Source organism: Miscanthus floridulus, chromosome 16 (assembly GCF_019320115.1).
Source record: "Miscanthus floridulus cultivar M001 chromosome 16, ASM1932011v1, whole genome shotgun sequence".
Taxonomy (NCBI): domain Eukaryota; kingdom Viridiplantae; phylum Streptophyta; class Magnoliopsida; order Poales; family Poaceae; genus Miscanthus; species Miscanthus floridulus.
Genome location: NC_089595.1, coordinates 44,753,066 through 44,777,955, shown reverse-complemented (window position 1 = coordinate 44,777,955; position 24,890 = coordinate 44,753,066). Strand labels below are relative to the sequence as shown.

General features: G+C 46.5%; 1 protein-coding gene across 1 annotated transcript; it reads left to right on the top strand.

Moving 5' to 3' along the window:
- The first annotated feature begins 474 nt into the window (after positions 1 to 474).
- LOC136510640 (COP1-interactive protein 1-like) lies at positions 475 to 1,515 on the top strand. Its single transcript, XM_066505023.1, has 4 exons — positions 475 to 579; positions 664 to 813; positions 1,003 to 1,093; positions 1,172 to 1,515. Exons 1-4 carry the CDS (start codon positions 475 to 477, stop codon positions 1,513 to 1,515), a joined length of 690 nt encoding a protein of 229 aa, XP_066361120.1.
- Positions 1,516 to 24,890: the final 23,375 nt, after the last annotated feature.

The following is a 24,890-nucleotide window of genomic DNA, read 5'->3' as shown; positions in this document are numbered from 1 at the left end:
GCAGCGATGATGGTGGTGATCCCCATGGTGACGATGGAGGTTGGGTCAGAGGTGACCCTTGCAATCCCTCCCCCAACAGCCACGGTGAAAGAGAGTAGGGAGACCAGGCTCCCTGCCTCGCTCGACAGAGGAACACATGTCTCGCCCTCCTGGTCGGAGCTAAAGGGGTCACGAGGAGATGTGGCCCGGCCGGAGGCAGAATATCCACCGATGGGCCATGGAGTCGAGATAGTGGAGATCCCCTACTCTGGCGAGGCAGGCACTAGGGTGGAGCCGCCAGACATCCCACTGTCCTAGGAGTTAGCGATGGTCCGGTCGTCGCACGATATTGCGATGGCTAGATCTTCCAGCGGGTTGGGGGTGACCCGCGAGCTGGTGTGGCCCTGCCCCGGCGACCCGAGGAAGGCTTAGTTCATCCTTTGTGATGAGGAGGACGTGATGCTCTGGCACTTGCTGGAGGAGAGAGGACTGTCGATGGAGTCCGATCTCGCCCAAACCAAGGCAAAGCTCAAGGAGGCGTTGGAGCAGGTTGAGCTTGTCCATCAAGCAGTCTCAGTCGACCTGCCACGCATCATGGAGGTAAGATTTCTATGTTTTTATCATTTGTGCTTGACTCCTTGGTCTTCCATTGTTTGTTCAGCATGCCTGCATCTCGCCATACAGGAGTTAGAGGTGACATTGATCCACAAGTCCCGTTTCCTCCGGGAGGAACACGGTCAGATGGAGCAGGAAGTCGCGATGTTGCGGCGCGTCAATGAACTTGAGTGCCAACTAGAATCTACCTACCGCGAGTCCCAAGACCGGATAGCCGAGGTGACTAGGGCGTGGTTGGCGGAACTACACGCGGTGGAATGGACGACTGCTGCAGAGTGGGGACTCGACGCAGCAAAGGTCCACCTGGTGGAGACCGAGGCAGTGCTCCAGAAGTCCTTGGAGGCTCTAGAGATGGAGCGGAAGGCTTGGTCGGATGTTGATCGAAAAGTGCTCATGCGCTGGGTGTAGGTGCTTGGGGTGGAGGAGTCGAACACTCGACTGCTCGAGAAGGTCACCCAGCAAGAGGAGGGACTCTCCATCCCCGAAAGCACCCGCCTTGGTATGTATTTGTTCCTCCTTTGGTTGATGCCTTGGTTTTTCCTTTCCTTCGCTTCTAAACTTGTTGTCCTTTTTCCAGAACTAGGTGGAAAAAATGATTCTCTAGAGCGAGAGCTGGAGACAGCCAAGACGGTGATAGGTCGGAGCACGGAGGCACTAGCCCAGTCCCTTGAAGAGGGACATGCTCTCAAAGGGGAGCTCGACCAGTTTCGCAACGTCGCCCAGGTGGTCGTTTCTGTGGTGTTTGGGTCGGCGCCGAGCACCAGTACGTCCACCGTCCAGCTGGCGGAGGCCCTGAATGAAGTTTGGGAGCTCATCTCTGATGGGATGTTCTATGTGACCTCGGGGGTGCTAACCTCAGTGGTGATGCACCACCTGGACCTGGACTTTGCTGCCATCTCCAGAGGGTACGCCAACAGCTAGAGCATGGATGCCATACGCATAGATGGTTGCCGAGCAAGTCTCCACACAGTGGGTGATGGAGGCTCACCGTTTGAGCATGGCTAAAGGCGTACATCAAGAAGTTGTCATCCAGCCTACGGACAGAGTGGAGACCAGGTTGGGAGCAAGCGTCGTCCCGCCTCCAACCGAGTCGAACGTCGTCCCATCGGAAGGCGAGCAGCCCTTATCCTCGTTGACCGAGCCGTCAGCCAATGCCGCCGGGTGGTCAGAATAGAATTTAGAGTAGAAATAGTCTGTATATGTAAAGGATAAGTTTGTGGGGGAGCCCCCATGTGAATAGTTTTTTTGTATTCATGAATACTTTAATTTCATTTTGTGATGGAATCACTTCATAAGGGGAAGCTTGTCCCATTCGTTCCTTGTTTTTTCCCTAGCATAGCTTTGTTTTTTATCCTTTCTGTTTCACACCTTCCCGTTTGACCCATAGGCTGCAACCTTAAGAACTCGAGCGTGGCCCGTGAGGCTCAGCTGCTCGTAACCATAGGTCGTGGCGGGGTGTGATCGGTCGGGAGTTTAAAACATAAGTTACGTAGGGCAATTAAAGGAACAGACTACCTTTTTGTTTAGGTGAAAAGTATTTACTGTATGATAATAAAAAAGAGAGGTGGTATCGCACCCTCATGGAGCCCCTGAGCGACCCAGATGAAGGGGACCATGATGCCTAAGAGGGGGGGGGTGAATTAGGCAACTTAAAAATCTAAGTCTAAAACTATGGCCTCTTTTTCTAACTCTAGCAAAACCTATGCAAGAGATAAACTATCTAAATATGCAACTATGGTTTTGCTAGTGTGTTGCTATCTCTACCGCAAAAGAAGTAATACAAATAATGTAAATGCGGAAGCTAAAGAGCAAGTTAGAGATATGCAAACTCCCGTCGACTACTCCGGTATTTTTACCGAGGTATCGAGAAGCGTGCAAGCTTCCCCCTAGTCCTCATTGGAGCCCCTTGCAAGGAATCCCTCACAAGGGCCAAGTTCCCAGTCGGGTAACTCCGTGGATAGCCTTGGGCCTTCCACACACGCAAGTGGGTCTCCGATGTGCCTTTCGGCAAGCCTCTCCTGGATGCACCCTGTCGTCTTCACTATCAAGCTTTCCGGCCAAAACACCGCGGGCCTTGTTCCCTCCGGTACACGGTGGTGGCCACACCACAAACACGGTTGGTGTGATCTCGTAAGACTACAAGCCCCTCCAATGTACAACAATGGTGCACGCAAGCACTGAGTGGAAAGAGGTATGCAAACCTCACTAAACACTAGTCCTAAACCTAGAGCAAGTGCATAAGCGGTGGTCTAATCAACCGAAGCACTTCGCAAAGCACCTACGCTAATCACCTAATAAATCACTAAGCACTATGCAAGTGGAGATCACTAAAATGGTGTACCAACATCCTTGGTATGTTTCCTTAGCTCCACACTACTCATTTGGCCGGTTCGGGGTTGTATTTATATGCCCCACTGAGAAAGTAGCCATTTGGGATGAAATCCTGCTTTTCTGCTACTGACCGGACGCTGATGACGTCCTAACCAGACGCGTACGGTCGTCCCGACCATTGGAGCTATGAACAACTGATCGGACGCTGCCAGCATCCAGTCGCATTTTCGTCGCTCTAGAACCTCTCTGTACTCCATCGGACGCTATTGTCCTGCATCTAGTCGGTTTGCCGCCAGCGTCCGGTCACTTGTTGAGTGTGTTGTTGGACTGATGAATAGTGCCATCAGTGTGTCCTGTCGATTCACTTGTTCAGCGTCCGATCGCTGCTGCTGATGCCAAACCACTGATCAAAGCGTCCGGTCACTTTTCCCCAGCGTCCGGTCACTTCTATGAGCTTGTTTCTTTGTGACCTTGCCTATGGCTTGGTTCCTATCTTCGTGCTTGGACTTTGCTTGATATCTTGGGTCTTCTCTTGTGCTCCTAAGGTCTTGCTTGTGGTGTTGATCCTTGGATCATCACGTCACCTTTGTCCAAGTCATGTCTTGCACCCTATTGAACTACAAAACAATCACTTGCAAATTCATTAGTCCAATTTGGTTGTGTTGGTCATCAAACACCAAAATCCAAAGTAAATGGGCCAAGGGTCCATTTTCCTTACAATCTCCCCCCTTTTTGGTGATTGATGACAACACGACCAAAGCAAGCAAATAATAGAATTTTGAAATTTAAAAACTACCTACTTGCTAGGATGCAATGCAAGGGGCAAGATAGATGCTAAAAGATACTACTTGTAAGACTATATAAAAACTTATCTTGCCCTTGCAAATGTCTCTATGTGATATTATGGATTTAAGCCTTGCTTCCTACAAATTCTCCCCATTACATAGGCTAATCCATAATCCACTATCCTCCCTTTCTCGGACCATTACTATAAATTAATGCTTGCTTTTGGTCCTCTAAATTCTCCCCCTTTGGAATCAAACACTAAAAAGGAAGACATTAGTAGCACAAGGGAGGGTCAAACTTTGTGATCCTTTGTGTGTAAAGTGGAATAGATCACAAAATTTGACTCTTACATTATATAGACTGAGCTCCCCCTAAATATATGCATACATATGATAGAAGGCAAAGCATATGCATAATTGGCAAAGTATTGCACAAGGGAATTTAATCTATATAATGCACGGAGAAAGCATATAAATATCAAAATGAAATCAACATGATGATATTGGTTTAGAAATATCACATGTAGAAATCAATTTGATTTCTACCACTTGCAATCAGTGGTGGATATTTGAAGTATGATACTTAACTCTGGGGACTCCATTTTCCTTGCAATGAGACTACTTGAAAGCATCTAGGCCCTTTGTTGGGTTTCGATGATTAATGACAATACAAGATTACTGTGACTAACGTGTGTTTTGCAGAAACAAATGAGTTAGGTCACGGTAATGGTGATCGATTGGGCAATCATGGTTGTCATGCCCCTACAATGGAAATCGTTTTGGTTTTCAAAGGATGGACGACAAGGTTAAGGATGAGCTAGTTCTAAGTGTTGATTGGAGTTGAAGAGACACTTAGAGTAGTTTAGGACTTTGTTTTTCCTTTGGCCGTACTATTAAGGGGGGTATGGATGGTAGCTTGAACTAGGTGAGTCTAGTGAGTTAGGTGTGGTGCACACTTGTTAAAACTAGTGCTAGGTAGCTCCTACATTTGCCTAAGATCCAATGGAGCAAACTTCATTCACGTATGATTGAGAGTTGGAAGTGAATGGAGGGTCAAATACTGATTGGACGCTGGCTTCGGTGTGACCGGACGCTGGTGCAAAGTCCGGTCAGTTCATTTGACCGAGGTGAAATCATTCGGTGTGATCAGACGCTGGAAGGTCAAGTGATCGGACGCTGAGAGCCAGCGTCCGGTCATTTCTAGTAAGGTTCCAGAGAGGGTAAATCATGACCAGACACGTCCGGTCACACTATAAACCCTAGAGTTCAGGGTGTACTGACTGGAGCGTCCGGTCAACATGACCAGAGCGTTCGGTCACCCCGCAGAGACACATAACGGTTCGTTTTTAAGCCCATGTTATAAATAGAAGCTCCACTCATGTGTGGAGTTACTTTTGCTCATTCCAACAGCTGAGAAACACCTTAGAGAGTGCCAAGAAGAGCAAGGTCCTAGTGAGGTGATTGAGATTTGAGAATCCAAAAGAGAGACCTCATTAGTAAAGATCGAGAGTAGCAAAGTGTGCATCCACCTTCTCATTAGGCTTGTCATGGTCAAGTGAGAGTTCGTGCTTGTTACTCTTGGTGATCGCCATCACCTAGACGGCTTGGTGGTGATTGGGAGTTCGGTGATCACCCGGCGGAGCTTGTGGGTGACCCAACTCAAGTTGTGAGCGGTTGTGGGTGATTCACCACGACGGAGTGTCGAAGAATCAACCCGTAGAGAGCACTTGATCCTTGCCGGATCAAGGGGGAGCTACACCCTTGCGCGGGTGCTCCAACGAGGACTAGTGGGGAGTGGCGACTCTCCGATACCTCGGCAAAACATCGTCGTGTTCCTTCCTCTCTATTTACTTTGAGCATTTACTTTGAGCAATTCAATTCATGTCTTTACATTCTTAGAATTGTCATGCTAGAGTAGGATTGGAACTTAGGTTGCAAGTCTTTTGTGCGGTAGAACAATTAGGAACACTTTCTAGGCACAAGGGGTTAATTGGGCTAACCATAGGATTTAATTATTGCGAAGAAATTTAGAATTAGCCCAATTCACCCCCCCCTCTTGGGCATCTTGATCCTTTCAATTGGTATCGGAGCCTCGTGCTCACATATTTAGGCTTAACCAGCCTAGAGCAAGATGTCTCATGGGGATGGACCTCCTCCTATCTTTGAGGGAGATGACTTCGCTTATTGGAAAATTCGCATGGAGGCGTATCTAGAGGCTCTAGATGTTGGTATACTTAGAGCCACCTCACAAGGCTTCCCAAAACCTCGGGATGCTACTAACCTACAAGGCGATGAGGTTAATTACGAGAAGTGGAATGCAAAGGCTCGAAACACCATCTTTAGAGGCCTTTGCAAAGATGTGTTCAATCGTGTGAGGAACCACAAAGACAGCCCATGCACTATGGTCGGATGTTTGTGCGCTCCATGAGGGAACTAAGAGTGAGCATGAGGAACGCTATCATCTTGTCATGAAAAAGCTCAACTCTTTTGAAATGCTTCCTAGAGAAAGTGCTAATGAAATGTATTCACGTTTGAATGTTCTTGTAGAGGAAGTCAATGGGCTTGGACTCACTCAAATGCAACCATCCGATGTTGTAAGAAAGATCTTGAGTGTCCTCCCCATTGACAAATATGGGCATATTGTGACCGTGCTACATCAAGGTGATCTTTCCGCCGCTACACCGACACAAATCTTGGGAAAGATCAATGCTCATGAAATGTACATGCACATCACGCCACAAGATGGCTCATCCTCTACCAAGAAGAAAGACAAAGACTTAGCATTCAAAGCTAGCCAAGAGAAGGGCAAGGCAAGACTTGAGTATGAAAGCTCAAGTGAAGATGAAGTTGATGATGAAAGCCTTGCTCTCATGGTGAAGAAGACCGCCAAGATGCTAAAGAAGCTCAACAAGAGTGGCATCAAGTTCGATGGCAAGAAGAAGAAGTTCTTCACAAGCTCAAGAAGAAAGCCAATCTCGAGATGGATTGCTACAATTGTGGCGAACTTGGCCATCTAGCTCATCAATGCACAAAGCCCAAGAAAGACAAGTTCAAGAACAAGAACAAGGGCAAGAAAGATGACTCAAGCAATGAAGATGAAGATGAGAAGAAAAAGAACAAGCCATACAAGAAAAGAGATGGCAAGAAGAAGGACTTCCACAAGAAGAAGAGTGGAAAGGCTTACATTGTCGGTGATTGGCTCACGGACATTGATTCATCTAGTGGATCATCCGATGATGAAAGTGACAATGAGAAGGTGGTCGCCATTGCTATTGACTTATCATCTTCACCGCCTTCACCGCCATCATCCTCTACACACCTATGCCTTATGGCCAAGGGTGAACGCAAGGTATCACATGATGATGATAGTAGTGGTGATGATCATGCTCATAATGATGATAGTGATAGTGATAGCGATGATGAATATGAGTCACCTACTTATGATGATCTTGCTAAATTACTAAAGAAATACACTAAGATCATTATAAAGACTAGAGCTAAGAATGAAAAGCTTGAGATTAAGAATGATTCTCTTTTAGCTAAATGTGAGATAGCCGAAAAGGCTAGTGTTGAGCTTAGAGAAGCAAATGATGCTATGTCATCCAAACTCAAGGAGCTCAAATCTTCTAAGAAAGAGCTTAAAGGATAAACATGATAAACTTGAGTGGGTGCACAAAGAGCTCATCACTAGCCACAACAAGCTAAAAGATGAATACACTACTCTTAAGGTTAATCATGATACCCTTGTTATTGCTCAAGAATTTTTACCCAATGAGCCACATGATGCCACTAATGATGTTGTTAAGATTGATATAGCTACATCATGTGATGATCTTATTGATGAGAGCATTGAGCAAGGATCTAGTGGCAAAGGCAAGCAAGTGGTTGAGTGCAATGACTATGATGAGTACATCAAGCTCAAGCATGATAATGAGAAGCTCAAGAAAGAATTTGAAGAACTCAAAGCCACCAAGCCTATTGTGCTAGAAACTATTGTTCATAATGATGGTTTGATCCTTGAGAATGAGAAGCTCAAAGATGAGAACAAGAAGCTCAAGGAAGAAAAGAACAATGATGCTCTCAAGGAAGAAAACAAGAAGCTCAAGTTGGAGAAAAGAGCATCTTAAGATTGGATTGAGCAAGTTCACAAGAGGCAAGCACCTTCAAAGTGAGCTCTTAATGAACACCGTCATGAAGATGGATAGAAGTGGCATTGGATACATGGCAAATCAAGAGAAGAAGAAGGCTCAAGCTTCAACAACAACAATCAAAGCCAAAGCCAAAGCCAAAGAGATGCTTTGAGTGTGGACAAGAAGGCCACTTTGCTCATGAGTGCCAAACTCCACCACCACAACCCTTGCCCAAGCATGCTAGACCCTTTGCCTTCAATGCTCACTACATGCTTAGAAAGGATTCTAGTGGAAAGATGAAAGTGATGTTCTTAGGACCTCCCAATAAGAATAGGCCTAAGAAAATTTGGGTTGCAAAGTCACTTGTTGAGAAGGTGAAGGGCCCTCAACAAGTTTGGGTTCCTAAAGCTTGATCTCTTGTGTGTAGGTGAACTACAAGACCGGTGGAAGTCATTGGGTTATTGATAGTGGTTGCACACAACATATGACCGGTGATCCTCGTATGTTCACCTCACTAGATGAAGAAGTAGATGGACAAGAAAGAATCACATTTGGGGATAATTCAAAGGGCAAGGTTAAAGGATTGGGCAAAGTGGCAATATCAAATGATCATTCCATCTCAAATGTGCTATATGTTGCTTCATTGAGTTTCAACTTGCTATCCGTTGGACAATTGTGTGATCTTGGCTTCCAATGCTTGTTTACCGAGAAGGAGGTTGTTGTATCCAAGAAGGATGATGAACAAGTGATATTCAAGGGATTTAGATACAACAATCTATATCTAGTGGACTTCACCTCCGAAGATGCAAACTTGAAGACTTGCCTATTCACCAAAACAACACTTGGGTGGCTATGGCATAGAAGACTTGCTCATGTTGGGATGAGCTCACTCAAGAAGCTTATGAAGAATGATTTGGTGAGAGGGTTGAAGGATGTGAAGTTTGAGAAGGACAAGCTTTGTAGTGCATGTCAAGCCGGCAAGCAAGTTGCAAATACCCATCCAACAAAAGCTTTCATGTCAACCGCAAGAGTGCTAGAACTCCTTCACATGGATTTATTTGGACCAACAACATACAAGAGTTTGGGAGGAAATCTTTATTGTCTTGTGATTGTTGATGATTATTCAAGGTATACATGGGTATTCTTCCTTCATGACAAATCTGAAAGTTGCATCTTGCTTCAAGAAGTTTGCCAAGAGAGCACAAAATGAATTTGAAGTGAAGCTCAAGAAGATAAGAAGCAACAATGGGAAAGAATTTGACAACACAAACATAGAAGCTTATTGTGATGAAGTTGGAATCAAACATGAAGTCTCCGCAACATATACTCCTCAACAAAATGGTGTAGTTGAGAGGAAGAACCGGACATTGATCACTCTTGCTAGAACAATGCTTGATGAGTACAACACCCCCGAAGGTCTATGGGCGGAAGCAATCAACACCGCATGCTATGCATCAAACCGCCTATTCCTTCAAAAGTTCCTTGGCAAGACACCTTATGAGTTGCTCAATGGGAAGAAGCCGGACGTCTCTTCTTTAGGGTGTTTGGTTGCAAATGCTACATCTACAAGAAGCGGCAACACCTAGGGAAGTTTCCAAAGATGTTGTGATATTGGCTTTCTTGTTGGTTACTCATCAAAGTCCAAAGCATATAGAGTATTTAATCATGCCACCGGCTTGGTTGAAGAAACATATGATGTGGAATTTGATGAATCTAACGGCTCCCAAGGAGCACATGAGAATCTTGATGATGTAGGTGATGAACCATTGAGGGAGGCTATGAAGAACATTCCGGTTGGAGACATCAAGCCTAAAGATGATGAAGATGATGTACAAGTGATTGATCCACCTTCTTCATCAAGTGTGCCACAAGATGATGACAAAGATGGGAGAGTAGAAAATGAAGATACTCATGTCTCCCATGAACAAATGGTGGTACAAGCACAAGATGTTGATGCTCCACAACCTCCCCCTCAAGTGGTCAATAGAAGAAATACACCCCTACTTCAAGATCATCCACAAGATCTCATCATAGGGAGTCCATCAAAGGGTGTAATGACTCGATCTCAAAAACTTACTTCATTTATTGCTCATCACTCTTTTGTCTCTTGCTTTGAGCCTACTAAGGTAGAAGAAGCTCTTCAACATCCAGATTGGATAAATGCCATGCATGAAGAGTTGAACAACTTCACTCGCAATGAAGTTTGGACTCTTGAAGAGCGGCCAAAAGGTGCAAGAGTCATTGGAACAAAGTGGGTGTTCCGAAACAAGCAAGATGATCAAGGTGTTGTTGTGAGGAACAAGGCAAGACTAGTTGCAAAGGGGTTCTCTCAAGTTGAAGGTTTGGATTTTGGAGAGACCTTTGCCTCGGTTGCAAGATTAGAAGCCATCCGTATCCTCCTTGCATATGCATCACATCATGAAATAAAACTTTATCAAATGGATGTGAAAAGTGTATTTTTAAATGGCTTTATTAATGAACTAGTCTATGTTGATCAACCTCCCGGGTTTGAAGACCCTAGATATCCTAATCATGTTTATAGGTTGTCCAAGGCATTATATGGGCTTAAGCAAGCCCCAAGAGCTTGGTATGAGCGCCTTCGGGACTTCCTCATTGAGAAGGGCTTCATCATTGGGAAGGTCGACACCACACTTTTCACCAAGAAGCTTGATGGGCATATCTTCATTTGTCAAGTGTATGTTGATGATATCATCTTTGGATCATCAAATGAAGATTCATGCAAAGAATTTGGTGAATTGATGTCGAAGGAGTTCGAGATGTCAATGATTGGAGAGCTTACATTCTTTCTTGGTTTTCAAGTCAAGCAAATGAGAGAAGGGATTTTCATCTCTCAAGAGAAATACACTAATGATCTTCTCAAGAGATTCAAGATGGATGAATGTAAGCCAATCAAGACACCAATGCCAACCAATGGACATCTCGACCTAGATGAGGGAGGTAACCCGGTTGATCAAACTCTCTACCGCTCTATGATTGGTAGCTTGTTGTATTTGACCGCATCTAGGCCCGACATCATGTTTAGTGTGTGTATGTGTGCTAGGTTTCAAGCTAATCCTAAGGAAACTCATTTAATTGCTGTAAAAAGAATCCTTAGGTATCTTAAGCACACACCAAGCATTGGCCTTTGGTATCCCAAAGGAGCTAGATTTGAATTAATTGGCTATTCTGATTCGGATTATGCCGGATGCAAAGTTGATAGAAAAAGCACATCCGAGGGTGCCATTTGCTTGGTAGATCACTTGTGTCTTGGTCCTCCAAGAAACAAAATAGTGTGGCTTTGTCCACCGCCGAAGCGGAATACATTGCCGCGGGTGCTTGTTGTGCACAAATACTTTACATGAAACAAACTTTGCTAGACTATGGTGTAGCTCTAGATAAAGTACCTCTTTTGTGCGACAATGAAAGTGCGGTAAAACTTGCAAACAATCTGGTTCAACACTCTCGCACCAAGCACATAGATATCCGCCATCACTTTCTTAGAGATCATGTTGCTAAAAATGATATATCACTAGAAGGTGTAAGGACCGAGGATCAATTGGCGGATATCTTCACTAAACCGCTAGATGAGGCAACATTTTGTAGATTGCGGAATGAACTCAATGTGCTTGATTTTAGCAACTTCACTAAAAATTGAGCTTGTGTTGTCCCTTGCATTGCATTGTAATATACAACATGTTTAATGCTTTATAATGCATATAGGGCTTGTCTAACATGGTTAAGATAACCGCCGAAAAGCGAGTGAAGAAGCTTAACCTTGGATCAAACTTGACAAGCAACTAGATTTACTTTTAAGTATTGCATTGCATAAGCATGAATGTTGTTTTGTCGTTTATCTTAAATCGCCCTCTTATTGACTATTTTCTTAAAAAGAATTATAGCCTAAGGCAAAATATTTTGAAAAACTTGAGGGTTTGAGAGAGGTCACTCATATCAGTCCCAATTTGTGTTTATTTGGATCTTATTGGAGTTGGGACTTGATTGGGAACAGGTAGCACAAAGGAATTTGAAGATTTGCTGAAGAAGGAGTGATCGGACGCTGCATCGGACTCTGGTGTTCAGTGTTCGGTCAGTTCACAGGAGGTGAACCTGCTGCGGAAGGAGTGACCGAACGCTAAAACCGTGTTTTTCCAGCGTCCGGTCAGAAGGTGCTTCAGCGTCTGGTTGATTATGAAGACATCAAGGCTAGGTGACCAGACTCTGGCTGCGTCTGGTCGGTGTCCACCGGACGCGTCCGGTCGTGATTCCAGAGGATTTGGACCTCTCTGGAATCGACTGCACGCTGGGTGGTAGCATCCGATCGCTACCACCGGAGCATCCGGTCAGTAGGAATCGTGTCGGATTCGATCTCTTTTTCCTTTCCTATTCAATCTCGTTGGGGGGCATCCTATTTAACCACGCACCGTACTGCCTTGTCCCGCATCACGTCGTGCCCTAACCGCAGAGAGCCGCCACCTCCTATGCCCAGGCCGCCGTCTCTAGCCACGAGCTCGCCGCGCCAGTGCCACTGCATGCCCCCACTACCAGCCGCCGCGCCTGCCAAAGCGCCACAGTCCAGTGCCCTAGCCCCACGCCGCCGCATTGCCGCCTCTCGTGCCTCACGCCACCGCGCCGGCGACCCACTGTAGAGCCACCACCGTTGACGAACTTTCACCGCTACAGTGCCATCCACGTCCAGTGCCAGACCGTCGATCCATCACCGCAACCCTAACCCTCGATTCGGTGTCCCCCAATCCGTTCCTCCTCTCGCCGCTTCGCCGTTTCGTCAGGTAGCAAGCCCGTCATTCCAATTTTGTACCTAATTTCTTGCTTCCTAGGGTTTCGCATCTATTAGACATATCATATTTATTTGTATATCCTTCTAATCCATCATGCAGCGAGTCGGTGCCGTTGAGATCATGTGGCAGCTGACAGTTTAACTCAGAGCCAAGCTCACGAGTAAGGATCGAGGCTAAGCCTCGAAAGTGTCAGAGGCAGTTGTTTCCTGTTAGTGGCAGTTGATTTTCCTCAGATCTTTCAGATGGCTCGCACGAAGAATGTCGGTGGTGGTCCAGGAGATGAGGATTCAAGGCGTCCACCTCGCTTGCCTACAAATCCTAAAGGCAAGGCAATGAAGAAGGTTGCATCAAAGAAGCGCAAGTACCCTGATGCAGAGACAGCTAGAGCAGTTGCAGTCGCTGAGGCCGCAGAGCGTGCCGAGAGAGGAGGAGCTCATAGCGGAGTTGTTATTGTAGATCATCTGTCACCAGAGGCACATGGTAGACTTGAGCATATTGAGTGTCTTCATGGTAGTCCACCTAGGACTGTCATGATGGCAGGACGATGTCTTCCCATTGTGGATCCTCAGCCTTAGGGGAGTCACAGCAGGAGCCACAGCAGCAGCCCCCACTAGCAGAGCCAACAAAGCAGACTCAGGAGGGCCAGCAGGCTGAGGAGACAGAGCAGGCACCTCAGCCACAGCCTCGCCGCTCTGGTCATACTTATGCCCCAATCATGCTGAGGGCTGACACTCAGTGAAGGGGTTCTCGTCCACCATCCAGACCACTGGGTCCGCCTCTAGAGACCCATCTTGACTTGAGGGCCACCACGGCCAAGCAGGTGCAGCAGTTGAGGTTTGTTGACTTTGAGGTATGGTTTCCACCCAGGAGGGATGAGAGAGCATCAGAGGGATTCTATACCCCCCTGCAAGAGGACTTCTACAATGCCTATCTCAACAGTGGAGCAGTCTTCAGACCACAGAGAGTATGCATCATTGAGTCTATTGTTGCAGCAGCTGGAGAGCACATTCACCCCTACCTTGCATATCTGCCGGGGCTGACAGTTCTGATTAGATGGACTAGATTATATGTTCCATCTTGGGTTCGGCAGTTCTATGCTTCTCTCTTTATTGACCCACACCATCACTTTATTCACTTTGCATTCGGTGGGAGAGACTATCGATTGATGAGCACCATGGTCAGGGAGATTCTTAGGCTTTAGGAGCAGCCAATCAGGCTCCATGAGGTGTGCTATGGACAGACTGCACCCCCTAGACGTCCTCATGGTGGCTTGGTACCCCCTACAGACTTGGTGCGTCACTGCTTTACTAAGCCTTTTGGCGAGGGTTCGAGGAGGAACCCCAGTGATCTCACGCCTACTGCTCGCGTGCTTGAGGCAGTTATGAGAAGGACTTTACTCCCGAGGATGGGATACAGAGAGGGATTGACTCGGATTCAGCTTTGGCTTCTCAACTCTCTGATGCAGCAGACAGTCTTCGACATCTGGGATCTCCTTCTGTCAGAGATAGGAGGACACTATAGCTGAGGGCTTCAGAGGTCACATGCAGCTACCCTATGCTCACTGGGTCACTTTTCTATCCACAGAGCTATGTCAGTGAAGTCGCCTGAGATGATTGCTGAGTACAGTGGTGCCACCATAGAGTTTCCTGCCTATAACATGACACAGATGATCAGGCACAGTACACCTACAGCACCCAGTCAGCCATGTCAATGCCCTAAGGTGCCAGAGTCTGCAGCCTAGCAGGATGATATCATTAGAGGCATTGCAGCTACAGAGGAGGAGGAGCTTGCTCAGCAGGAGGGGATGGTCGTGAGTGACCCCAGTGATAGTTCTGATGATGACTATCAGCCCATCCCTCAGATGCCTCCTCAGTGACATGACCATGAGGCCGGTAGCTCCAGCTCAGCGCCACCTACCCCACAGACTAACCTCGCTCTCCTTGCTATACTGGAGCAGATGAGGCAGGACCAGGCATGACAGGCTCAGGAGACAGCTGCTACATTTGCTTAGTTCCAGACTCGGCAGGATGAGTTCCAGCGCTAGCAACAGTAGATCCAGCAGCAGCAGCTAGCTATACATCAGCAGACTCTGGCTCTATAGCAGCAGTAGCAAGCCATGCATCAGTAGCAGATCCTCATGCAGCAGCAGCTCCTTGGATTTATGCAGCATGTTGTGACTGCCATTGGGGCTCCACCGCCACAGACTACGCCCTAGCTTGGTCAGCTAGTCACCACTTCCATGACTCCAGCGTTATAGCCTAGTGGGCTTCAGAGTCAGGGATAGCCACCAGCATAGTATGCTTCTCCTACAGAGCAGGTGTCCCAGTGGTTTGCTTCACCAGTGGTAGCCCTGTAGTTCACTCCATTTCAGACGGGCTTCACACCGGCACAGACATCATCACTGCTAGAGCCAGATACTTCAGTCTCTAGGAGTCTTGGAGCCTCTTTAGTGAGTTGATAGGGTAGCCAACACCGCCACATCTGTATGCCCTAGGTCCTTCTACAGTAGCTCCCCACGTCATGACTACACAGAGGCTTCCTTCCTCAGTTGCATCTTTAGATCCTACTACAGGCATACCAGCAGAGTCACAGGCAACACCTATCCTAGCTCAGACCCAGACCGCTTCAGTGACACTGCCAGCTATAGAGGGTCACACAGTCCAGAGTTCTGGATTAGATGATGACGGCACCCAGTTCCACCTTGCCCCTCGTACCTCTGCGCCTGGCTTGTCCGCTATAGTCCCACCGACCGACCCATAGGTTTTGGTGTTTGACGCCAAAGGGGGAGATGGTTTGAGTATGTTAGGCTTAGGGGGAGCTACTTAGCTAGGGGGAGCTTAGTTTTTATATTAGCTTATATATTACATTTGGAGTTCTTATGTGTGATACACTATTATGCATTCATCATGTGTTTACTTTCATGCATTGAACCATATATATGTGATAGTGATATCTACGTGATCGTGTTATATGACATGTGTGCTCTCTACTTTGAATTATTTATATGTCATATCACTTGTGTTATGCTCATTTGCCTTTGCTTTCGCATTTTACTCCGATGCAAATGAGCTTTATTACTTGTACTCATGCTTATTTCATATCTTTTGAGTACATCATGTTGGCTTGGTTCATATAAGCTTGACTAACACCTTTGTTCTTATTGACAAAAGCTTATATGATCCAAGCATGTTAAAAACCTCACTCTTTCACATACTCGAGGTAGTATTATCATCAATCACCAAAAAGGGGGAGATTGAAAGCATCTAGGCCCCTTGTTGGGTTTCGGTGATTAATGACAATACAGTGATTACTGTGACTAACAGTGTGTTTTGCAGAAACAATTGAGTTAGGTCACGGTAATGGAGATCGATTGGGCAATCATGGTTGTCATGCCCCTACGATGGAAATCATTTTGGTTTTCAAAGGATGGACGACAAGGTTAAGGATGAGCTAGTTCTAAGTGTCGATTGGAGTTGAAGAGACACTTAGAGTAGTTTAGGACTTTGTTTTTCCTTTGGCCATACTATTAAGGGGGGTATGGATGGGTAGCTTGACCTAGGTGAGTCTAGTGAGTTAGGTGTGGTGCACACTTGTTCAAACTAGCGCTAGGTAGCTCCTACATATGCCTAAGATCAAATGGAGCAAACTTCATTCACATATGATCGAGAGTTTGGAAGTGAATGGAGGGTCAAATACTGACTGGACGCTGGCTTCAGGTGTGACCGGACGCTGGTGCAGAGTCCGGTCAGTTCATTTGACTAAGGTGAAATCATTCGGTGTGACCGGACACTGGAAGGTCAAATGACCGGACGCTGAGAGCCAGCGTCTGGTCATTTCCAGTAAGGTTCCAGAGAGGGTAAATCGTGATCGGACGCATCCGGTTAGTGCTGACCGGACATGGGCAGCGTCCGGTCCCACTGTAAACCCTGGAGTTTGGGGTGTACTGACCGGAGCGTCCGGTCAACATGACCGGAGCGTCTGGTCACCCCGCAAAGGCACATAACGGTTCATTTTTTAGCCCATGTTATAAATAGAAGCTCCACTCGTGTGTGGAGTTACTTTTGCTCATTCCAACAGCTGAGAAACACCTTAGAGAGTGCCAAGAAGAGCAAGGTCCTAGTGAGGTGATTGAGATTTGAGAATCCAAAAGAGAGACCTCATTAGTGAAGATCGAGAGTAGCAAAGTGTGCATCCACCTTCTCATTAGGCTTGTTGTGGTCAAGTGAGAGTTCGTGCTTGTTACTCTTGGTGATCGCCATCACCTAGATGGCTTGGTGGTGATTGGGAGTTCGGTGATCATCCCGGCGGAGCTTGTGGGTGACCCAACTAACAGTTGTGAGCGGTTGTGGGTGATTCACCGCGACGGAAGTGTCGAAGAATCAACCCGTAGAGAGCACTTATCCTTGCTGCGGATCAAGGGGGAGCTACACCCTTGCGCGGGTGCTCCAACGAGGACTAGTGGGGAGTGGCGACTCTCCGATACCTCGGCAAAACATCGCCGTGTTCCTTCCTCTCTATTTACTTTGAGCATTTACTTTGATGCAATTCAATTCATGTCTTTACATTCTTAGAATTGCCATGCTAGAGTAGGATTGGAACTTAGGTTGCAAGTCTTTTGTGCGGTAGAACAATTAGGAAACACCTTTCTAGGCACAAGGGGTTAATTGGGCTAACCATAGGACTTTAATTATTGCGAAGAAATTTAGAATTAGCCCAATTCACCCCCCCCCTCTTGGGCATCTTGATCCTTTCACTACTACACACATGATAAGCTTAAAAATGTGTTAGTCTCAAAGCATCCAGCTTGTAGAGTAACCTCCCCCTAAATTTGTGCACACAAGTATGGAATACTCGTAGGAAACATGCACATTGATTTTAGAATAAAAAATACCACTTGAAAGATGACATCTCATGAATATGAGAATCATTTTCGAAGATGATATTCGGAAGAAGTTATCTACAATTTGGACTTTGGCACATATTAGATGAACAATTGAAGGACAAGCTATGTGTCGTGCTCCTAAACAATTTAAAACCATGTAGGATTGCTCCAAGGAATAAGAATGAAACCGAGCAAGCCTACCATATGAAATACCTAGTGTATGCATAAAAAAATATATAAGAATACAAATGCAAACCTAGGCATGAAGGGTAACTAGATGCTAAAAGATACCAATTGTAGGAAAATTTAAATCTAATACCAATTGACGTAAATTGAATCTAGTTACCTAACATGGGAAGGAGAATTTGGGTCCAAAGTATTCACTAACTCACTTGGCAATGATTTTGTCTATCATGATGCACCCCATGAAATGCACCCATACTTTGCCAAGTCTCCAAATTCCCCGAGAGTCCATAGGACTTCTCACTTCCCTTTCAGGATCTAAACCTTTTTGGTGCTCTTCATGTTGGAGATGATTTCCTTTGGCACCCAAAAGCGTTTGACCCTATTATTGGCTTGCTTGTTCACCTTGATGGCCACCACCTTGTCATTTTTCTTCTTCTTCAAGAGATAAGGTGTGGAGGCCTTCTTGTCCACCTTGTTGGTGTAGGTGTTGGAGAGCTTGCTTGTTTGCTTCTTCGCTTTCTTCTTTGCTCCTCCCCCATTCTTCACCTTGCACTCATAGGACTTGTGACCTTCTTTGTGACACACGTAGCAAACCATGGTTTGTCCTTCATCAAGCTTCTTCACTCCCTTGACGGTGTTATCTTGATGAAGTTGGGCTTGCTTTGCCTTGCCTTTCACTTGAGTCAAGTCCTTGGTGAGGCGAGCTACTTCTTGTTTGAGTTGCTCATTCTCCTTTGCAACCTCTTATGTGCATGTATGTACAATAAATTTCTCAACACAAACTTGGTTGCATAAGGATGAGTCTAAACATAAATCATTACAAGAAGTAGAGGCATCCTTTTTAGACATGTTAGAACTTTTCCTTTTAGATGCCTTAGTGGGAGTTGTCCTAACGGCTTCAAGGTTAGCAACTTTATTAGTTAGCTCATCATAATGTTTGCACATGGTTTCTATTTTAGTAAGCAGACTTTTATAAGCAACTTATGAGTTAGCTAATTTTTCTAATTTTTCATTTTTCTTAACAAGTTGCTCATCATTAATTGTGCATGCATTTGTTATTGCACTAGCCTTAAGTTGCTCAATTTTAGTAGATAGTTCAACATTGAGATTAGCAAAGTTCTCATATTGTTCAGGCAAAGTTTTATATGCTTCTTGTGAACTATCTAGCTTTTCTTTTATTTTTCTGAGCTTCTTTTGTTGACTAGTGCAAACTTTAGCATAATTAAGATTTTGTTGCACAATTTCTTCATAAGAAGGCATTTCATCATCACTATCACTCTCACTAGAGGATGAGCTTTCATTACCTCATGCCATAAGGCACATACGAGAAGAGCTTGATGATGAGTGCTTGCGCCCTCGCCTCTTGTGATGATGTTCTTCTTCACTTGAAGAATCATCCCATGATCTTATTGATGTGAGGGCTTGGTTCTTGCATGCCTTCTTCTTTGTCTTGGGTGTGGGCTTGTTTGGACAAACTTCAACAAAGTGCCCCAACTCGCCGCATCCATAGCACCCTCTCTTTCTTTGCTCATTTCTTTGATTGGTGAAAATGAGATCTTGGATTTGGATGGGCACACCCTTGACATTGAGCTTTTGGATCATCTTCTCCACCTTGTTGATTAGTTTGATTGATTCTTCATCAAGGTCGGAGGTGGAGGAGGAAGATTGATCATCATCACTTGACTCTTCATCATCATCATCCTCATCTTCTTCTTCTTCTTCACTTGAGGAGCTTGAGCTTGAGCTTGTCTTAACTTGCTTGCTCTTCATCTTCTTCTTGCCACATGCAAGAGCTTTGCCTTTGCTTGATGAAGAGGCTTCTTCTTGACCCATCTTCCGTGACATTTCAAATGCCACTATCTTGCCAATGACTATGGCCGGGGTCATGGTGCTCAAGTCCTCCATGTTGTGAAGGATGGTGATGATGCTTGTATATTTCTTTTATGGTAGCATGGAGATGATCTTCCTCATGATGTCTGCATCATCTAGCTTTGTTAATCCTATAGAATGGAGCTCATTGATAATTAGATTCAAACGAGAATACATATCACAAACAAGCTCATCATCATTCATTTCGAAGGAATCATAATTTTGTTTAGCTAGACAATGTTTTTGCTCACGGACATTACTTATGCCGTCATGGAGCTCTTGGAGTTTTAACCATATTTCATTTGCCGTATTTAAGGTGAATACTTGGTTAAACACATCCATGCTAAAAGATTCAAACAAGCAGTTTTTGCTCTAGCATTGAAATGAATTTCTTTTTCATCACTCTTCGTGGGTTTATCGGGATTCTTAATGGGTTTCATCCCATCACGAGTGACTCTCCAAACTCCCAAGTCAACCGCCTCAAGGTAGCAAGCCATTCTAGCTCTATAATAGGGGAAGTTAGTGCCGTCAAAGTGCGAAGGCCTAGAGGTATCCATCCCAACCACTCTAAATAGCGTCGGCTCAACGACGGTTAAGCCAAAGGTACAAATTGAGCCAATTGGCTCTGATACCAATTGAAGGGGACCGTGACGTCTAAAAAGGGGGGGGGGGTGAATTAGGCAACTTAAAAATCTAAGTCTAAAACTATGGCCTCTTTTTCTAACTCTAGCAAAAACCAATGCAAGAGATAAACTATCTAAATGTGCAACTATGGTTTTGCTAGTGTGTTGCTATCTCTACCGCAAAAGGAGTAATACAAATAATGTAAATGCGGAAGCTAAAGAGCAAGGTAGAGATATGCAAACTCCCGTCGATGACTCCGGTATTTTTACCGAGGTATCGAGAAGCACGCAAGCTTCCCCTAGTCCTCGTTGGTGCCCCTTGCAAGGAATCCCTCGCAAGGGCCAAGCTCCTAGGCAGGTAACTCTGTGGATAGCCTCGGGCCTTCCCCACGCGCAAGTGGGTCTCCGACATGCCTTCTAGCAAGCCTCTCCCGGATGCTCCCCATCGTCTTCACTATCAAGCTTCTGGCCAAAACGACACGGGCCTTGTTCCCTCCGGTACACGGTGGCGGCCACACCACAAACGCGGTTGGTGTGATCTCACAAGACTACAAGCCCCTCTGATGTACAACAATGGTGCGCGCAATCACTGAGTGGAAAGAGGTATGCAAACCTCACTAAACACTAGGCCTAAACCTAGAGCAAGTGCATAAGCGGTGGTCTAAACAACCTAAGCACTTCGCAAAGCACCTACGCTAGTCACCTAATAAACCACTAAGAACTATGCATGCGGAGATCACTAAAATGGTATATCAACATCCTTGGTATGTTTCCTTAGCTCCACACTACTCATTTGGCCGGTTGGGGGTTGTATTTATAATCCCCATTGAGAAAGTAGCCGTTGGGGACGAAATCCCGCTTTTCTGCTACTGACCAGACGCTGATGACGTCCTAACCGGACATGTCCGGTCGTCCCAACCGTTGGAGCCGTGAACAACTGATCGGACACTGCCAGTGTCCGGTCACATGCCACCGGACGCGTCTGGTCGCATTTTTGCGGCTCTGGAACCTCTCTGTACTCGATCGGACGCTGATGTCCTACGTCCGATCGGTTTGCCGCCAGCGTCCGGTCACTTGTTGAGTGTGTTGTCGGACTGATGAATAGTGCCAACGGTGTGTCCGGTTGATTCACTTGTTCAGCGTCCGGTCGCTGCTGCTGATGCGGAGCCACTGATCAAAGCGTCCAGTCACTTTTCTCCAGCGTCCGGTCCAGCATCCAGTCACTTCTGTGAGCTCTTTTCTTCATAACCTTGCATACGGCTTGGTTCCTATCTTCGTGCTTGGACTTTGCTTGATATCTTAGGTCTTCTCTTGTGCTCCTGAGTTCTTGCTTGTGGTGTTGATCCTTGGATCATCACGTTGCCTTTGTCCAAGTCATGTCTTGCACCCTATTGAACTACAAAACAATCACTTGCAAATTCATTAGTCCAATTTGGTTGTGTTGGTCATCAAACACCAAAATCCAAAGTAAATGGGCCAAGGGTCCATTTTCCTTACACTAGGCCGAGAGTGTTTGGGCAGGGGTGCTTGTAGGAGCAAACATTGAATGAAAGAAAGCGGTAAGACCAAGTTTTAGGGGAAGAAATGGTGTAACTGTTCGATGTTCCATGTGTTGGTGAGGACATTGCCGTTGACGTCCTTCAGTTGGTAGGTGCCTGGTCAGATCACCTCGATCACCATATAGGGTCCTTTCCATGGTGGAGAGAGTTTATGTTTCTATTTGGTTGATTGGGTTCTTCGGAGCACGAGATCACTGACCTCGAGGATCCTCCCTCTGATTTTTCTTTCATGGTACCTGCGGAGAGTTTGCTGGTAGCGAGCAAAGCGGATGATGGTCGTTTCACAAGCCTCCTCGAGTAGGTCAACCGCATCTTGTTGAGCCTTCATAGCTTGGTCTCAGACGAAGGCCTTCACTCTTGGGGTGTCGTGGTCGAGGTCGGAGGGCAACACTACTTTAGCTCCGTAGGCTAGGAAGAAAGGTGTGAACCCTGTGGATCAGTTTGGGGTCGTTCTCAGGCTTTAGAGGATCACTGGGACCTCTACAACCCATCACCGGCATACTTATTGAGTCGGTCAAAGATGTATGGCTTAAGTCCTTAGAAGACCATGCCATTGGCTCGTTCGACCTGACCGTTAGTACATGGATGTACGACCGAGGCCCAGTCAATCCTGATATCGTATCCGTCATAGAAGTCTAGAAACTTCTTCTCGGTGAAGTTAGTTCTGTGGTCAGTGATGATATAGTTAGGAACACCGAAACGGTAGATGATGTCAAGGAAGAACTTGACCTCCTCTTCTGAGCGAATGTTGGTGATGAGCTTCGCCTCTATCCACTTGGTGAATTTGTCCACCGCTACGAGTAGGTGAGTGAAGCCGCCCAAGCCCTTTTTGAGGGGTTCGACCATGTTGAGGCCCCAGACCATGAATGGCCAGGTGATGGGGATGGTTTGAAGCTCGTACGTTGGCAAATGAGTTTGCTAAGCGTAGAACTGACATCCCTCACACCTGCGGACGACCTCCTCTACCTCTCGTAGCATAGTGGGCTAGTAAAAACCTTGTCAAAAGGCTTTTTCGACCAGCGACCTCGGGGCCGCGTGATGTCCATAGATTCTGGCATGGACCTTGAGGAGGAGTTGTTTCCCTTGGTCGGTAGGGATGCACTTCATGAGTATTCCCGACTGACTTCGCTTGTAAAGTTCATTACAAAATGTGACGAACATCTTAGTGCATCGAGCGATCTGTCGTGCTTCAGTCCTTTTGGGTGGGAGAATCTCCTCAAGGAGGTAGGCGAGTAGCGGTGCTCTCTAGTCAGCTTGATCAAGTGCTACCATGGTGACTTCGGTAGGCGACGTCGTCATGGAGGCACCAAGGTCAGAGCCTCTAGGTGCTGGATTGGTGTCAGAGTGTGTCTGGATCAGACCTTCTAGGATGCGGCTAGACGGCTCGTGAAGGTCATTGATGAAGACCCCATCTAGAGATGGAACCCGACTGGCAGTGAATTTTGTGAGAGAATCGGTGGTATTGTTGTCCTTTCGAGGGACATGATGTAGTTTGATCCCTTAGAATTTGTCCTTGAGCTTGCGCACCTCCTGGCAGTATGCTATCATGAGGTGGGTTTTGCAAGAGGACTCCTTCATGACTTGGTCGACGACCAACTCCAAGTCTCCGTGGATGTACAACCACATAGCGCCGAGCTCTATGGTGATGCGCAGTCCATTGATGAGGGCCTCGTATTCCATGGTGTTGTTTGAGGCTAAAAAGTGAAGATGGATCACGTATTAGAGCCTGCTCCCATCTAGGGAGATCAGAACCACTCTAGCCCCCGAGTCAGGTGCCATCACTGACCCATCGAAGTACATCGTCCAGTACTCATGGGTGACATCTGGGTCGAGAGCTGGACCTTCATCCATTCGGCGACAAAGTCTGTGAGAGCCTAAGACTTAATAGCGGTGCGGGGGATATACCTAATGTCGTGGCCCATCAGTTCGAGTGCCCGCTTGGAGATCCATCCCATGGCGTCGTGGTTGCGGATGATGTCTCCCAGTGGGAATGAAGTGACGACCATGACTTCGTGGTCGGTAAAGTAGTGGAGGAGCTTCCGGGTCGCCATCAGCACAATGTATAGAAGTTTCTACACCTAAGGGTACCGATGAAGTAAACAAGTTGCTGGACCTTCAAGTGGTGTCCTGGCTCCTCCCTTTCGACAACTAGGGTGGCGCTCACCATGTGGTTGCTTGCCACGACATAGAGGAGGAGGGGTTCTCCCCGTTCAGTAGCGACGAGGATTGGGGCCGATGCTAGTGATGTTTTGAGGCTCTCCAAAGCCTGTTGTGCTTCCTCAGTCCAGATGAATGCATCCATCTTTTTGAGAATCTTGTAGAGAGGCATCCCCCGCTCGCCTAGCTAGGAGACGAACCGGCTCAGGGCGGCCAAACAGCCGGTGAGCCTTTGTACGCCCTAGATGTTGCGTATAGGGCCCATGTTGGAGATGGCCATGATTTTTTCGGGGTTGACCTCGATGCCATGTTTGGACATGATGTATCCAAGCAGCTTCCCCTTTGGAACCCCGAAAACACATTTTTCGGGATTCAATTTGATGTTGAACCTTCGGAGGTTCGCGAATGTTGTGGCCAAGTTCGCGATTAGGTTGAAAGCTTGAGCCGTTTTGACCACTATGTCATCAACATAGACGACGATTGTTGGTTTGGCCGCTCGACTTGGTAAGGCTGGTCAAGCAGGTCGATTTGGTCGGCAAAGCATTACTGCATGCACCATTGATAGGTGGCGCCAGCGTTCTTTAGACCAAAAGTCATGGTTACATAGCAGTACGAACCATACGGGGGGATGAATGAAGTTGTGAGCTGGTCGGACTCTTTCATCGTGATCTGGTAATAGCCTGAGTAGGCATCCAGAAAGGAGAGGATTTCGCATCCTGAGGTGGAGTCGACTATCTGGTCTATTCGTGGTAAAGGAAAATGGTTCTTTAGACACACTTTGTTGAGGCTAGTGTAATCAACGCACATTCTTCATTTCTTGGTCTTCTTGATGAATCCAGCTGTCAGGAGTTTGGCGACCTCCTCTCCTATGGCCCTACGCCTCTCATCGTCAAAGTGATGCAGGTGTTGCTTGGAGGGCTTTGAACCTAGGATGAGGCGTAATGCGTGCTCGGCGACCTCCTGTGGTATGCCTGGCAT